Here is a 17,106-nt window from a genome sequence, read left to right on the forward strand (position 1 = left end):
AAATGCTGGCGCACCTGTGAAAAAGTTAAACTGCCAGCAATAATTGACGTTGTTTGGAAGAAATAACTCGTCTTCCGAAGAGTGACAACAAAATCAGTGGTTATAGAAATTAGGAGTCCATTTAGCTTTAGCTAAAAATATGATTGAAATCTCGAACCTCACCTTTTGGCTGATTTATCGAATAAAGACCTAGTGATAAATGAAATGTCTGTTTCATTCCTAACTAAACAAAGTTTTTCGCACTTTAAAACATCCTCAACATTGGTCTAAATTACTAAGACAAAATTTGCAGTAGATTTCGCAGTTAATACTTTAAAATATAAATAATTTTTTTCAGAGTTTAATGGAACTGCAAACGATTTCAAGATGTCTATATAAAAACCACTGTCCCATAACTACAAATGTTAGGCACTGTTCCCTGTTAAGCAATACCGAATTACAGTTAAAAGGTTCAATTTTGTTACGAATTTCAGCCCTTATCTTTACTAATTGGCTGGTAAATTAAAATACACATTATTATTTTGGATGATTTGAATATTTTGTAAGTTTTCAATGTGATCAGAATAATCTTTCACGGGCTATCGCAGTCACAGCTTGTTGGTGGTCGTGAGCTGTAGTTTGAAGTCCTACTTGTAATTAATTACAAGGCCCGCCATGCCACCGCTCCGGCCGGGCTGTTTCACTGTTCACAAAGAGCGACTGCAAACGTTACTGTAATGCACACTAAAATTTAGGTAGGCACTTACGAGATCATCATTACCTAGTTTAATAATATTGATGTGTTAGCTGTTGAATGTTCTTGTTGCGAAGAGTAAAAACTTAAAATTGAGCTCTTTAATATGAAAATTACAACAAAACAAATTGCTTGTTAAATATTTCCTTCTTTTACCTAATGCTACTTAAATGTTCTTGATGGGAATAGCAAAAATACTAACAATATGTCGAGGAAATTCTTTACTATAAATATTACAATAAAAACTCACAGGTTTCAGATTAAATATTTTCATCTTCTGCTTGCTTCTGATTCAAATTCAGTAAAAGAAAGAATCAGATGAAAAAAAATTGTAACTAATTCAGATAAGCCCAAAAAATATAGTGAAGTAAGAGAAGCTGTACAAGTACCTTTTTACTTTGGAAGATTACTATGCAGGAACATGATGTCATCAATCGTGTGTGGCTTCAAGGACGTGCGTTGGTCCTGCATTATTTGTCCCGCAGTAGAGAAGCTTCTCTCAGATGGCGCGCTGGACGCTGGAATGCAGTGCACGAAGTATGCGAGTTTGGGAAGACGCGGATAGACGTTTTTACGTCCATGCCACCAAGCTATCAGGTCAATGCCTTCCGAAAATTGGACTTTATCATTAGTATATCTGGGAATTTCATCTGACGCGAGGTCAAGATCTCTCAACGATTCATCTTCTGAGGAATCTTCAAATTCATTAAAAAGTACGTCAGACTTCTGTCCCCCTCGCCCCCGCTCCAGGAATTCCAGACGTTGTTTCCTCCTTATCTTTTAACTGTGTACAATTTCTCGCAACACAATTTTGTTTCCTTTACAACTTCATCTTTTTCGACACTGCTAAGAAATTTTAGGTTTTTATATTTTGGATTCAAAAACGTTGCAAGTTTATGGGTTACTGTTATGTCCCATTTGCTGATTAAAATAGATTTGGCTGTACTCTTTAAATCTATCAGAAATGGGGAGTTGCCATTATTTTTTTCAAGGAAGGAGAGAAGTTTTAACTTCCACAACACACAGAAATAAAATGTAGGGGTTTTGGAGGCTTCGAGCTCACAAGAAGCTATTTTAAATGGTGTCAGAAAGGTTATTATATCTTCCAACATCCTCTTGTCTATAGAATCAGTCAAATTATCTTGATTTTTCTCTGACAAAATTGACAGAACTTCAAACCATTGTGAATTAATAGACTCAAACATATCCAATTTACTGTTCCATTGTGTGTCTATATCTCCTTTCAATGACTTCTGAAGACCAAATCTTTTAAAGAAAGTTGTGATAGCTTGACAGGAATTTATTAGTCGCTGCACGTCCCTCTCCTCATCATTCGCGTCTCCTCGAGTCGTGTGCTCCTGCACAGTATTAAGAATATGTGCTGAGCACGATAGCCTCTTGTATTGGCGAAGTGCTACCACTATATTTGGACCTCTATCCGTAACGAACACGGTGTTATTCACAGCACTCAATAAATCGAACGACCGTAGTATCTTAATTAATTCAAGTTCAATGTTTTCTCGTGGTTTTTTTTATCACAGTCTCAAAATTTCTGGTGCACAACACTCGATCCTCAAGTTTCACTTCTTCATAATTAACATAATGTGCAGTCACTCCCATATAGTTTATTTTACGGTACGAATCAGTCCATAAATCAACAGCTAGTGCTCCATCTATATCTCTGAATATATTCTTCACTTCTGCGGGGACAGTTTTACGCAGACGATCGGCCGTTTCCTTCAAATTTCTGGATATGGTGGTTGGATGAGGTAGCAGTTCCTTAGCACTCACTGCACCGTACTTGGCCCCCACATCAATAAGAAACTGTGCCGTCTCGAGAAACCCAGATCCACACGCAACTTCGAATGATAAGATGTCTTTGCTGACAAAATTGGTAAGTTTTTCTGTCGCGGCTGTCTTCAAATTTAGCGGAACTTCAGGATCTTTCAGGTCCCTCTTGGTATTTAAATAAGTAATTATGCTACTTTGTCCAGCCTCAAACAAATGTTTTAGCAAATTTGAAGTTCCACTTTTGTGTCCAGTGTAGGAATATACCTTTTTACATGCAAAACAAGCCACTATATCTTTTATCTTTTCGTTGCCATCAAATACATATCCGAAATTTTTCCAAATTGGCGATTTCAATTTGTTTTTCTTCACTAATGTAAAATAACCTTTTTTCACCTTACACGAAATTGTATCCATCGATATGGTGTTCATTTGAAGAAAGAACTCTCACTGATATTTGCTACGATGCACGTTGTCACACGGTCAATACAAAGCGCTAACTGAAAGCAGCGCAAAATTGCAACGGGCACCTATCTGGTAGACAGTGGGCAGGTTTGCCACCCAGGGAGCACTTCACATGCCACACGAAAGACACAGTCTCGGAAACGGATTAGGCGCAGGTCTCTTGGGTACAGCTACGTCGGTCGTAGCCAGGGGCTGACGACAACAGACATCCGCTCTACCTGGGCCCTGCAAGATTCCAAGAATGTCAACAGACTTGAAGTTTTCAACTAACATTGCAACATACGTACTGGGCAGATGCCTTGCTCATTATCCGCAGATGACCCGCGGATATCCGCGCCGGTCGCAATTTTATCCGCCAAGTAACAAACACCGCGGATATCCGCATCCGCAGACCTCTACCTGTGACATATGAATTAAAAAAAAAAAAAGTGTTTCTATTCCTATTTCATATGCTGTGTGCCAGTGTCGTGAAGAGTGTTTCGTGGGCTCTCCATTGCCCAGTGATGAAATAGATCGCATTTATTCATGGAATCGTTACAATGCCTGTTCTTTTCACATCTTTTCCAGATTGTTTTTCGTGTTCCTATTTTTTTCTGTAATAGTTTGTTATGCAATCCTTCTAATATTTTTCATTGTTGATGTACAGCCTTTGGACAAGGACACTTCTGGGATTCCTCCGTTATATAAGGCAGCTTTCAGTTTTTATAAAGAAAAACCTAATAATTATGGAGTGAATTTTGGCAATTATTAACCTAGACTTCGAGCCGCACTACAGATCAGTTTCTTACCTTCCAACCTTAGCATAACTGCCCCTGGACTTAAGGCTATGCTACAGACCAGTTTTAAATTGTACTCTACTCCCACAATTCAAGAATACAAAGCTTTTCAATAGGCCAGCACTGCCTGTACAATGGCTCCTTAAATTGTGTGTGATTGAATAGAGTAGCATGGAGAATAGGCTATTTTCCTGTATTAAAAATGTGGTTCAGATTGTTGTTATTCTGATCAGTTATAACATTGAAATAGCATTTACAAGTCAGTATTCTCACAGTATATTATTTTTATGCTATTAAAGCTTAAAAATCATTAAATATCAAGACCTGGTCATGTGATTGAAAACACTGTGTTACTGGCTGATGCTCTGATGACGTCACAGGCTAGGAGTAAGATGAAGCTATACTCACATTATAGGAGCATTAGCTGAAGTTACAGGGTTTTTACTTACTTTTACTGTGAACAGTTTAGCTGTTTAGTGATGGAAAACGCAGTTACAACTTTTACTTAACAATAAAAAGGAATTATGTGAATGCTGATAGTGGAAGCCTTGCGAAAGTTGATGCATTTATGCCTCACCCATTTAGAGCAGTGATATTTGCAACGATGGACATTCTTTTCCTCACTCCTTGTAACATCATTAAACTTGCTCAAAACAAAGGATTTTTAGAACTTTTTCAAATGTGTCTGTATATTATAACTAAATTGTTGACTGTCAGTCAAGAGCTACAACCCAAAACACAACAAAATTAGTCTTGGTAAAACTTAGTGCTGATTTCCTGTTAGAAGGCACTCAGCAGAGATGCAGCATACTTTAGGTGTCCTGTGGCACAACAGGTAGTGCATTCAGCTGTAGTGAAAGAGGTCACATGTTCGAAACGTGGAAGGATCATACATTTTTAAAGTTTTATATGAAATACGAAAATAGCATTAGCAAGCACTGATGGTAGCAGTTGTTTTGATTGTCGGCTGTATTATACAGGGTGTTTATAAATGAATATCAGGGTTTTAATGCTTTATAATATTTATTACATTAAACTTACAGTAATAAATGATATGTCAAATGAAAGAGCAACTCAAACAGTCGTGTTTGGCATCAGTGTGCATGCGCAGTGCCTAATGTTTCCGCCGCAATCTGCTAGACAGCAGTAGTAGCGAAGATGGCGACTAGTGAACAGAAAGCGTTTTGTGCTTTGCAGTTTGCAAAGACTGAATCTGCAGTTACTGTGCAATGTGCATTCCGACTGAAGTTCGGTTTTGATCCTCCAAGTGATGATAACATTCGTAGATGGTATCATCAATTTGAAGATGATGGCTGCCTTTGTAAAGGAAAGAGCACAGGACAACCAAGAGTTAGTTTAGAGACTGTTGAACGAATGAGAGAGTCGTTCATTCGTAGCCCAAAGAAATCAGTCCGGAAGGCTAGTCGTGAATAACAAGTTCTCATGTTGACTGTTTGGAAAGTTTTAAGAAAACACGTACAATTACGTCCTTACCGTTTATAGCTATTACAGGCTCTAAAGCCGGCAGACTATGTATTATGTGCCAACTTCGCAAACAAAATGTTGTTTCATGATGATAAAGATTTTCTGGATCATGTTGTCTTCAGTGATGAATCGACCTTTCACCTTACTGGCCATGTTAACACTCACAATGTGCGCATCTGGGGCTCAGAAAATCCTCAAGAGGTGGTACAAATGCAACGAGATTCCCCTAAAGTGACTGTGCCTTGTGTCGTATCCCACGAAAAGTTTATGGACCTTTCTTTTTTGGTGAACCTACTGTAACTGGCAGTTCTTACCTTGATACACTAGATTAGTGGCTCTTCCCTCAGTTGGAAGAAGATGAGCCAGAGAACTTAATTTTCCAGTAAGATGGTGTGCCACCTCACTGGCACAGTGAAGTACACAATTGGTTGAACTTCTCTGTACCCAAGCACTGGATAGGCTGCAAGGGGCCCAATGACAGGGCTTGCTTCGCGTGGCCTCCACGTTCATCCGACCTAACGCCATGCTATTTTTTCCTTTGGGGCTTCACAAAGATTTTGTGTATGTGCCTCCGCTACCAGCAGACCTCCCTCAATTAAGAAACCGGATTGAAGCAGCTGTTGCTACAGTCACGGAAGACACACTTACCAACATTTGGGAAGAACTCGGCTATAGCCTTGATGTGTGGCTCACATTGAACATTTATAAGGTTCTTGGTAAAATTGTTTGAGTTGCTCTTTCATTTTATGTATCATTTATAACTAAATTTAATATAATAAATATTATAAAGCATTAAAACCCCAATATTCATTTATAAACACCCTGTATACAGCTTCGTATTAGTTGTAGTCTGAGAAATGGACAACAGAGGATAAATGCATTTACTTTGAGAACAAAAAATTCACTTTTTCGGAAAGCATTAGTAGTAGTGAAGATATAACCATATGTGCACAGTACAACGAGGTGTAGGATGATGAGAAAATATGGAGATATATAAAAAATGTACAAAACGGATGTGACACAAATGTAAGGGCTGTGAGGTTTGTGAGTGTAAACTAACATTAGTGTCAGAAGCACACTTCATATTTATGTAAGATAATGAAACTGCAAAAGTTTAAACAATAAGGATCCTAGTTACACAGTAAGAAGATAAAAACATATTTTTTAATAAAATAAAAAGTCACATTAACTAGAAAATATCTTTTTGAAGGTGACATGTGTGAACAGTGATTGCAAAAGTAAGCGCATGCAAACAGCAAGGAAAACACAATAATATTCTGTTTCTGGTCGGTGTGGTGAAGTTTTGTACTTTTGATTTGGTTTTCATTTGAGAAGACTGTCGAGTCATTTTACAAATAAGTTAAAATTTTCTGTCAGGTTGGATTCAAATCAGTTATCTATGGACATCATCTTATAGAATTTGGTGGTTCACCGCGTAGTTACGTAAAACGACAATTTTCACGAGGAGTTGCTGTCCTCTGTTGTGACAATGGAAGAGCGTATCTTGGAGATATGTTAATGTTAACTTCACTCTGCAACATATTTTTAATTAAGTTCATGAACTTGTGTGTTGATGTGGTGACAATTTGCTGGTACAGTGCAACCACATTTTGCACATCTTCTCGTTTTCCAGAACACTCAAAAACAGCTTTTCAGAAGTTTCTGTAGATGGATTAGTACAGTATGGTACTCAAGATGTATACCAGCTTGGAAAAACCCGGGAATTTTTCGGAATTCCAGGAATTTTTCATTGTTTCAGTTTTCAGTTAGTTTCAGGTAATTTTGACTGGTAAGAACTGATATTCTAGCAAAGAATGTTACTGTATCCTGCTACTGGAGAATAATACTGCAACAATAATATATAAACGAGAGAAAAAACACAATAAAACTTTCTTTATTTGCAAAGGAAATGCGCCATTTACAACTAAACGCCGTGCGCGCACGAGCATCTGCAAACAGCTAAAGTATGTCAACAGCCTTAGGGTGAAGACTATGCAATACTTCGTAACAATAAACTGCTTTCTATGAGTGTGACATCACAACTGTTTACTTTAGATTTGTTTCAGCAGTTGCCAGCGGGCTCATGTGCATGCACAGTTGACTCGCGTATGAGCAGTACCTTCTCCCGTTTCCAGATGCTTGAAGTGTGGTTGTTAGCTGTACTAGCAGCAGCCGCAAGCAGTCAGATTTTAATGAAAAAAATATTTCTGGTGCACCCTAGCTGCCAGATTCGTGCATGCGCAGCGTTGTGTGGGGGGGGTCTTCACATGATCCGTGTTTATGTTAAGTGATTTCGCTTTTTCCTCTTCATTTACAGCTCCCACATCAAATGAAAACAAAACAGATTTCTGTGGCCAGGAGTTATCAAGTGAATTAAAATACACTCACATAATTACAGGAGGTAAAAATATATTATTAGCTTCAGTTTTCTGATTTTTATTTTATTTCCACGTTTCTGGCAGTCAAGCATTAATCGCCTTGCTGAACAAAGAAGTTATTTTTCTTAGTTTGCTAAAGAACTTTGGCTTTATTAATCTTTTCCGCTGAGGCAGTCAGTTTATTTGAAACAAAGTGTTTCATTCCACAGTATTGGCTAGTTCCAATTGTTCACTAAATTTCAAGTGCATGTTTTCATCTTCTGCTACGTGTGGCATTATACGTATGAACATGCGGGCTTCCTAAATAGTAGCTGCAGCTGCGCACATGCAATAATGTCTGTTTTCTGGTGCTCTATGGCAGCTGCTAAAAGGAACTGATTTCTAACAGTCTTGGGAAAGTACTGCGAATGCTGGTTTGAAACGTGCTACTTTCAAAGTAAATTTCCTTTCACACGAGATGAATTATGTTACGTGTGAGAATGTGGGATGAATTTTGTGAATCACAGAGCATTTGACTCTCGTTTAAAACTTAACACTTTGAGGACCAGCCACCAGCCACTTAGAAGAATTTCAAGCCCAGAATATTTTAAATTTACTGGCACATTTGTGTGGTGTATCTTAAAGTATAACACAAGCAAAAAAAAAAAAAAAAAAAAAAAAAAGGATCAGTATTACATGTGAAAGCTTAGCTTCTCTTGTAGCTATACGATGTATATTAATGTAAACCATTAACATTTTTTCTTTGTGTGTTCGTGCTACTTAACAGTGATTGGGTGATTACAACACATGTGCTATGCTCTGAATATCTGCTGTCATCGGCAGGTGAGATCGCGTGGCATGAGATATGATTGGCTTACAAAAGGGCCTCGCAATCTCGATTCCCCCCTCCCCCTCCTCCCCCCCCCCCCCCTTAATGTGCCGGGAAGTTCTATGCCAGTGTATAAAATGTTACCCATTCCAAGGATTGATAAGTTTTACAGTTCTGATGGAAAATCTACGGAAAACCTACTGCCACTTAGCACAGAAAAACTGTATTTTCACTTGGGAAGCAGTATATTTTTTAACCTGGATATCCGGGAAAAATCCTGGAATTTTTTTTTCCTTGTCCGCGTATACACCCTGGGTACTACACACCATTTGTAACACTTTCCTGAAATGTAAAATCCAAAACAATACATCACTGTGAACTAACATTATGACAGTAGCAGCAGCGAACTAGCCAGTGACGTCACAGGCATCACATGAATCGAATGGAGCATTTTAGCGAACGTCCAAATTATTTGATTTTCATTTCTATTTTTATAAAAGAATATTGAAATTCTAGAGGGGGAAAAGCCTGTTAGGAGAGTATAATAAAATAATTAATAGCTTAACACAATTTCCAGAAAACAGTCAAATGCCGTACTTTGTTATAATGGTCTCCTGACTGAAGATCACCACAACACCAAGAAAAAAAAAAAAATTGTAAATTGTAGTAATGAGAAGAATGTCTCCATATGTCAGTATTTCTTTAACAGTACTTATATGGGAAGTGCAAGTGAATAGATATGCACCACCAACATGTATTGGCTTCTCAGTATTATGTAAGATAGTTTATCTTTAACAACTATACTTTTCTAAAATATTCTTTGAATTACAGATGTTGCTGTCTCTAGTCAGCTTACGTTTGTGGTACAAGTTAGTGGATTTGTGAAATTTCAAGATAAGGCACAAAGACCATTCCAGCAGAATTTTGTTATAACAGCAGAAGGAGACAAATGGAAAATCGTCAGTGATTGTTTTAGGCTGCAAGAACCTGTTGCTTAAAAAAAAGGAAAAGACTAACTTACTGTAATAATTAAGTTTGTGTTTTATCTAAGCAAAAAATATAAATTTAAAGAAGTTGTTATTGTTATTTTTACACACTTTGATTAAAAATTATCTCTGCAGAATATCGCAGAAGTGGAAAGTATATTCGTATCGAAATACTAAAATATTGCTTTGCTATTTGTGTTACTGAGTACTTCCCTCCATCCGTCCCTCCCTCCCTCCCTTCCTCCCCCCGCCCCCCCTTTTTTTTTTAACAGAGGATCAGCACTGCCCTATATTCCAAGTGTGTGTGCGTGCGCGCGTGCGCTCGCCTGCTCGCACGCTGAAATGAGTGCTTTATGGTTTGAAGCAACCACTCCTAATATTGCAGGAATTTTCTCATTGGCCTATGGAGAAAAATAAGTACTCTCGCTGATAGTTATAATGCAGGAGTACTTCACTCTAACAGCATATTTATATCAAGTTTCAAATGACAACATATGCCATTCGTCGAAGGACTGAAATTTCCACTATATTTTTAGAAATCAGTATTATACGCAATAGCCATTAGGGTGTTGAGTTTGTGTTGCCGACTACACTTCATAAAATTTCGTTGTGGCTGTCCAGTATTTTAAAACAGACAGCACAGACAGAGGTACACGCTCCCTTATGCCTGATAGTTCACATGTTAAAGTCAGCTGTAGCTACATCAACATCTACATGGATAATCTGCAAATCACACTTATAAGTACCTGTAGAACCTGCTTCACAATAATTCTGGGCAGTCGAACTGAGCGCAGTATAGGGTGACAAGCATGTGGTTTTGTGCATGTTTCTCCTGCAAGCTTGGAAAAGGAAATTCATTCCAAAAGCTAGCAAAGCTCTGTACCTTTTGTTCCTGTACCTATCGACAGTGCAGCGCCTGTCTTTTGGTGAGTCATCTCCTGTATTCCTAAATAATTCGTAATTCTCAACCAGAACTTTCTGGACATTATTATTTCATAATAATTCTCTATTATGCCAATCTCGAACAGCGTGAAAAAATGAACATCTACATCTTTCTGTGTGAGCCCTGACTTCCCTTATTTTATGATGATGAACATTTCTCCCTATGTAGGTCAGCGTCAACAAAATATTTTCACATTTGCAGGAGATATTTGGTGATTGAAATTTTGTGGGAAGATTCCGCCGCAACGAAAAAGTCTTTATTTTAGTTATGTCCGTCCCATGGATAGAGTAGCATGGAGAGAGTAGCATGGAGAGCTGCATCAAACCAGTCTCAGGACTGAAGACCACAACAACAACATCCCAAATCCTTTATCATGTCGGTCACACTCTCTCCCCTATTTTGCGATAATCAGGGTGTATACGATCCGGGAAAAACCCGGGAATTTTTTCATCTGGGAAAAACCCGAGATATTTTTAGAATTCTGGGAATTTTTCATTGTTTTAGTTTTCAGTTAAATTTTTGTAATTTTGTCTCGTAAGAACCAATACTCTAACAAAGGACATTACTGTATCCCACTACTGCAGAATAATACTTCACAAAAAAAAACATAAATGAGAGAAAAAACGAAAATAACATCAATTGCAAAGGAAACGCGCCATGTACAACGACGACACACAGTGCTCATGCAAGCGTCTGCCAATTGAAAATGTGTCAAAGGCTTTAGGAAGACTATGCAGTGCTTCATAACAACAAAATGCCTCCAATGAACGTGAAGTCGCAACTGTTTACATTCGATTTGATTTTGCAGTTACGCGCGGGCTCATGCGCATGCGCAGTTGAGTAGTCACGTTTGAGCAGTAGATTCTCCCGCTTCTGGCAATAGGAATGTGGCTGTTGGCTGTGCAAGCAGTCGCAACATGCAGCTAGATGCTACCGGGAAAAGGGGGTGCCAAATTCATATTCTTGAGGAAAAAAACTTGCTTCTCAAAGCACCCAGCGCACGTTTGTCTATTGATTATTCATATGATTTTGAAACGCTTACCTGTTGGTTTTTGAACACATTTTAAGTTGATTTCTGAATGAATCATAGTTGACTCTTGAATGCATGCAAAGTGTACGTGATGTCTCTATCAGGAGAATCCTCGTCGCATCTAGAAATAAACTTACCGCAGACAAAAGGGGACGGAGCTATATGAGTTGAGGTAGTAAAGCCGAACGCATGAATGCCAATCTATGTCTGATTATGTGGTTGATTGGGTTTACAAATGATCAGCATTGTTATAATTACTGACGAAATCCATAGATTGAGACTACCAGAATGGAAATAAACGACTGACAGGAATAATTATCGTCTGGGTGTATCCAAAAAAATGAAATTTTGACAGAAAATTTTTGGCCAGATCACTACACTAGTAAGGACCAGTAGTACAGTCTCTGACTAGCAGCCGCATAAGTTCTATTCTGGAAGTAACACGGAAAACGTGTTGTTCGAACACATAATAACGCCTAATCGGAAAAAAAATCGCGGTATAACTAAACCTGTGATTCTGGCAGGGTTAGTGAAACTAATCAGCGAACAAATTTTGACAGTGGCAGCAATAGCTAAAGAATTGGTGATGACAAGATTGTTTGTTAGAATGAGGAAGGAGAAGAAATGGGGACATCACACAAATTATGGAAGAATAAGACGATTCCAAATTTATATAAAAATTTCGTAATACTACTTTTCGATCTCTTGCTTGAGAAGCTGGTGCGTATGAATGAAATGTGAAACTATTTCCTAACATAAAGCTTTTTGCTTGTTGTAGGCCTAATATGCATTTGATATTGGTACTTTGGATTGTATTCTGTCGTGTTATAAAAATGGCCATTTGTACCAAAACAGCCTCGTTTATTTGGTGTGTTACAAAATTGCTGTTATATTAGAAAGGCCTATTTTGTTTTATCTAGCAGACAGTGACAAAACAGACGTAATCAGATAGAGAAACCACACCAGTCTTGGGTATTATTTGTATTAACAGCTTTTTCAGTATTAGACGACATTTCGATTTTTCATGTAGCAAAACGTTTGACGAACTTTGATGAGGTAATAGACTCTTTCGCAGAAAGGAAAGCACGCCATGTAAAGCCGTAGCAAGATTTGAGAGGAAAGAATGCTAGGAGCTAATGTTTGAAGAAATGTGTAATTTCTTGCTTCTCTCTTGTCAGTATTGGTTTTATATATCCTATATTTAATTTTATGTCACACAAAACAGCAAGTTATTAACTAATAGGCAATAAAGAGTTCAGATTTTCTGAAGAGTTCTTGTTCTCTCGATTACAAATAATCCCATCCGCTATTAATTGCGAGATTTTTTAAAGAGGGGCAGGCTGTGAAACTGGCCAACTTGGAGCAGGAGAGGCATCACAGGACATTTCAATTTCCGCTCTCCTAAATATAGTTTGGACGTGCGGTGGAAAAATGCTTTATCAAGAGGTGTGGCACTGCACTTTGGCATACCTAAGACCAAATAATATGTCTTACATTTCCTCGAATACATATGTTTCAGACTTTTGAGAAAGATGTGCGCTACAAGATGAACATATTTTGAAAATTCGATTTTTTTTTTTTTTTTTTTTTTTTTTTTTTTTTTTTTTTTTTTTTTTTTTACTATTGACCTGGTTCGCAAATGTCGTAGAATCGGGGCTGATGCGCAGAGCAGTCTGACAAGGGGAGGCCGCCAATTGTGAAATTCAGATTCGATTCATACTGCGCATAACAAAAGCTCATGGCCAGAGGTATAATGTGGCAAAGCACCAAGATGCACTTCTCAGCCGTTGTAGAGAAAATCGACAGTTAAAAGAAACCGTTGCGGTGAAATACTCTCTACGATTACTAATTTTCTACACCGTCGTGGTGCAGCGGTAAGCGGTCGGATTCGTAATCCAAAGGTCGTCGGATCGATTCTAGCGCCATGCTACTTTTTTTTTAGTATTTGTTTTTTGTAATTCAAATATATATATATATAAAATTCCCGGCAATCAGTTGCAAAAATTATGCATATAATAAGTTGTTGAAAGTCGTTTGTCGTGGAAAAACTGGCGACTTCGAACATCATTATGTTTTCCTCAAACAAAGTTGTATTTCACAAATGTTATTAATTATCTTCATAATGTTAACCACGTATAGTTAACGGAAGACGTAGAAACGATATTCCGAAACGAATACGTATAGCGTAAGTCAAACGTTCGAATTAGAATAGAGACCCCACGAACACAAACTTGCTGTGGCAGGTATGAAATATAAACTCCGTTACTCGCTCGTTACACTTGAAGGACAGATGTTGAATGGGCCGAAACGAGCCGCCGCATAACAGCGTAGTTGCCTGCTAACTTCGAAAGAATGTAGATGCGGTCCCTAGCGCAACTTATAACATCGTCGAAAATCAGTGCGGACGGGAGAGCTTTGGTACACCCTGTTAAACAAACGGAAAAATGGAGGCGGTACAATTGGAGAGCGATCTGCCTTCACCAACATGCATAAGCAATTCATTAATAGTTTTTTTAATTATTATTAGTTGTTTGTAATTCATATATATATATGAATTACAAACAACTAATAATAAAAAAAAAGTTCATGGTGCGAGATTCGAACCGGCGAGCTTCGAATTACGAATCCGAGCGCTTACCGCTGCGCCACGACGCTGTAGAAAATTATTAATAGTAGAGAGTATTTCACCGCAACGGTTTCTTTTAACTGTCAATTTTCTCGACAACGGCTTAGAAGTGCATCTTGGTGCTTTGCCACATTACATCTCTGGCCATGAGCTTTTATTATGCGCAGTATGAATCGAATCTGAATTTCACAATTGGCGGCCTCCCCTTGTGAGTTATAGTGAGTGACCCGTGTTTACATTTAGTGATGTTGCTGTTTCTCCTTTGTTTACTCTTACATCAAATGAAAACAAAACGGATATCTGCGGCCGGGAACTATCAAGTGAATTAAAACACATTCACATAATTACAGAAGGCTGAAATGTGTCATTAGTTTCAGATTTTATTTTATTTCCACCTTTCTGACAGTCAACCATTAATCGCCTTGCGGAACAATGAAGCTAATATTGTCTGTTTGCTAAAGAAATTTGACTTTTGTTAACCTTTTCCACATACGTAGTCAATGTATTTGAAACGAAATGTTTGATTCCACAGTACTGCCTAGTTTCAACTGTTCGCTGCATTTCAAGTGCACGTTTTCATCTTCTAGCACGTATGCCATTATGCCGTAATAAAGAACCAAACATGATATAATACAGTACTGGTGCTCCAAGAAAATTTACATCCCGAAAATCACACTGAAAAGCTTAATATCAGGTCAAGGTCTACTTCATTGGGAATCTTGACATACGAATGTGCCCTTTAAGTATGCACTTTAAATGTACACATTTTAATATGGTTCACGAAATTCCGATTCTCTTGCAGTATCCTCTGATGTCTTGTTTCTTTTATGACATAATGTACGATTTTTCAATGTTTTACACGTACGTACATAAGGGCTTCCTTCATCATGATAGCTACCCAAGCGCGGTGTCTGCCTGTTATCTGCGCTCTCTGGCAACTGCTGAAACGAACCTATTTCTAGCAGGTCGCAGGAAAATATTGCGAACAGTGGTTTGAAACGTGTTACTTTCAAAGTAAATATCCTTTTACGTAAGTTGAACTATGTGCAAGAATGTACCATGAATTTATTAAATCACAGAGCGTTTGACTCTTATTTAAAAATCAACTCTTTGATGACGAGCCATTTAGAAGAATTTCGAACCCTGAAGATCAGACATTTATGTAATTATTAAAAATTTTACTGGCACATTTGTGTGATATATCTTAAAGTGTAACACGCGCAAAATATATCAACAGTATATGCGAAAGCTTTGCTTCTCTTGCAGCTTGAGACTAATATTACATGTGAAAGCTTTGCTTCTTTTTTTAGCAACACTATGTATTTTAATTTAATCTATTAACTTTCCCTGTTGTGTGTTCATGGTACTTAACAGTGATGTTGCTTTTGGCTGATTACATCACGTGTCCCATGCTCTGAATATCCGCTGTCATCGGCTGGCGAGATCACATGATATGAGCTACGAACGGCTTACAAAAGCGCATCGAAATCTCGATTTCAATGATTCAGAAAGTAACATGCAGTGTTTGGTGGAATTCCACTGTATGCTTTCGTAATACGAAAATACGCAGCGTACATGTTGCTGCACATCAAAGATATTTCCAAAACATGTCCTTTTCCCTGAGTTTCGTTTTGTAAAGTGGTGGGAAATTGTACGCCCGTGTATAAAACCATAACCATTCAAAGGATTGATAAGGGAAAATATACTGTCACCCGGGAGAAAGTCTATTTTTAACCGGGAAGTCCGGGAATTTTTTTTTTCCTTATCCACGTATACACCCTGGATAATACAAAATGTGCTGCTCTTCTTTGAACTTGCCTGATATACTCTGTTATTCCTGTCTGGGAAGTGTCTCAGACCAAGCAGCAATACCCCAGAAGAGGACAAACAATCATAGTGTAGGCAGTCTCTTTAGTAGATGTGATACATTTTCTAAGTGTCCTGGCAATAAAATCAGTCTTTGGTTTGCCTTCCCCACAACATTTTCTGTCTTCTTTCCAATTTAAGTTGTTCTTGATTGTAATTCCTAGGTATTTAGTTGAATTTTCAGCATTTAAATTTGGCTGATTTATTGTGTAACTGAAGTTTAATGGATTCCTTTTATTTCTCATGTGGATGACCTCACAGTTTTCATTATTTAGGGCCAATTGCCAATTTTTGCACCATATAGATATCTTTTTTAAATCGTTTAGCAATTTGTTTTGATCTTCTGATGAGTCTACTAGATGATAAATGACAGCATCATCTGCGAACAAACTAAGATGGCTGCTCAGATTGTCTCTTAAATGATTTATGTAGGTAAGGAACAGCAGAGGGCCTGTAACAGTACCTTGGGGACTGCCAGAAATCACTTCTGTTTTACTCGTGACTTTCTGTCAATTACTACAAACTGTAACCTCTCTGACAGGAAATCACGAATCCAGTTACATAACTGAGACAGTATTCCATAAGTGTGCAATTTCACTACAAGCTACTTGTGTGGTACAGTGTCAAGAGCCTTCTGAAAATCTGGAAATATGGAATCAATTTGAAATCCGTTGTCAGTAGCACAGGTAATTCATGCTATTTGAGCACAATATCTGTTTCAAAATCCTGCTGTATACAAACGTTAATGATATGGGCCTGTAATTTAGTGGATTGCTCCTAGTACCTTTCCTGAATATTGGTGTGACCTGTGCAACTTTCAATTCTTCGGGTATGGATCTTTCATCTAGTGAGTGGTTGTATATGGTTGTTAAGTATGGAGCTATTGTATCAGTGCACTCTGGAAGGAACTTAATTGGTATACATTCTGGATGGGAAGACTTGCTTTTATTAAATGATTTCAGTTGCTTCACTACTCCAAAGATATATGCTTCTAAGTTACTCATGTTGAGTGCTGTTCTTGATTTGAATTCTGGAATATTAACTTTGCCTTCTTTGGTGAAGGAATTTTGGAAGACTGCATTTAGCAGCACTCTTGTCAATAGTATTTCCATTGCTATCGTACAGAGAAGGCATTGATTGTGTCTTGTCACTAGCATACTTTACATATGGGCTGAATCTCTTTGAATTTTCTGCCAGGTTTTGAGGCAAAGTTTTGCTATGG

The 17,106-nt window shown here is 37.9% G+C and overlaps 1 protein-coding gene across 1 annotated transcript in view; it reads left to right on the plus strand.

Moving 5' to 3' along the window:
• The window catches only part of LOC126482313 (NTF2-related export protein), a 52,064-nt gene extending 42,488 nt beyond the window's left edge, over window positions 1-9,576 (plus strand). The window contains exon 4 of the mRNA XM_050106353.1: window positions 9,265-9,576. Within this exon, the coding sequence (XP_049962310.1) occupies window positions 9,265-9,431 (167 nt within the window). The 3' untranslated portion in view covers window positions 9,432-9,576. The remainder of the gene's footprint in view (window positions 1-9,264) is intronic.
• Window positions 9,577-17,106: the final 7,530 nt, after the last annotated feature.

Source organism: Schistocerca serialis, chromosome 5 (genome assembly GCF_023864345.2).
Source record: "Schistocerca serialis cubense isolate TAMUIC-IGC-003099 chromosome 5, iqSchSeri2.2, whole genome shotgun sequence".
Lineage (NCBI taxonomy): Eukaryota > Metazoa > Arthropoda > Insecta > Orthoptera > Acrididae > Schistocerca > Schistocerca serialis.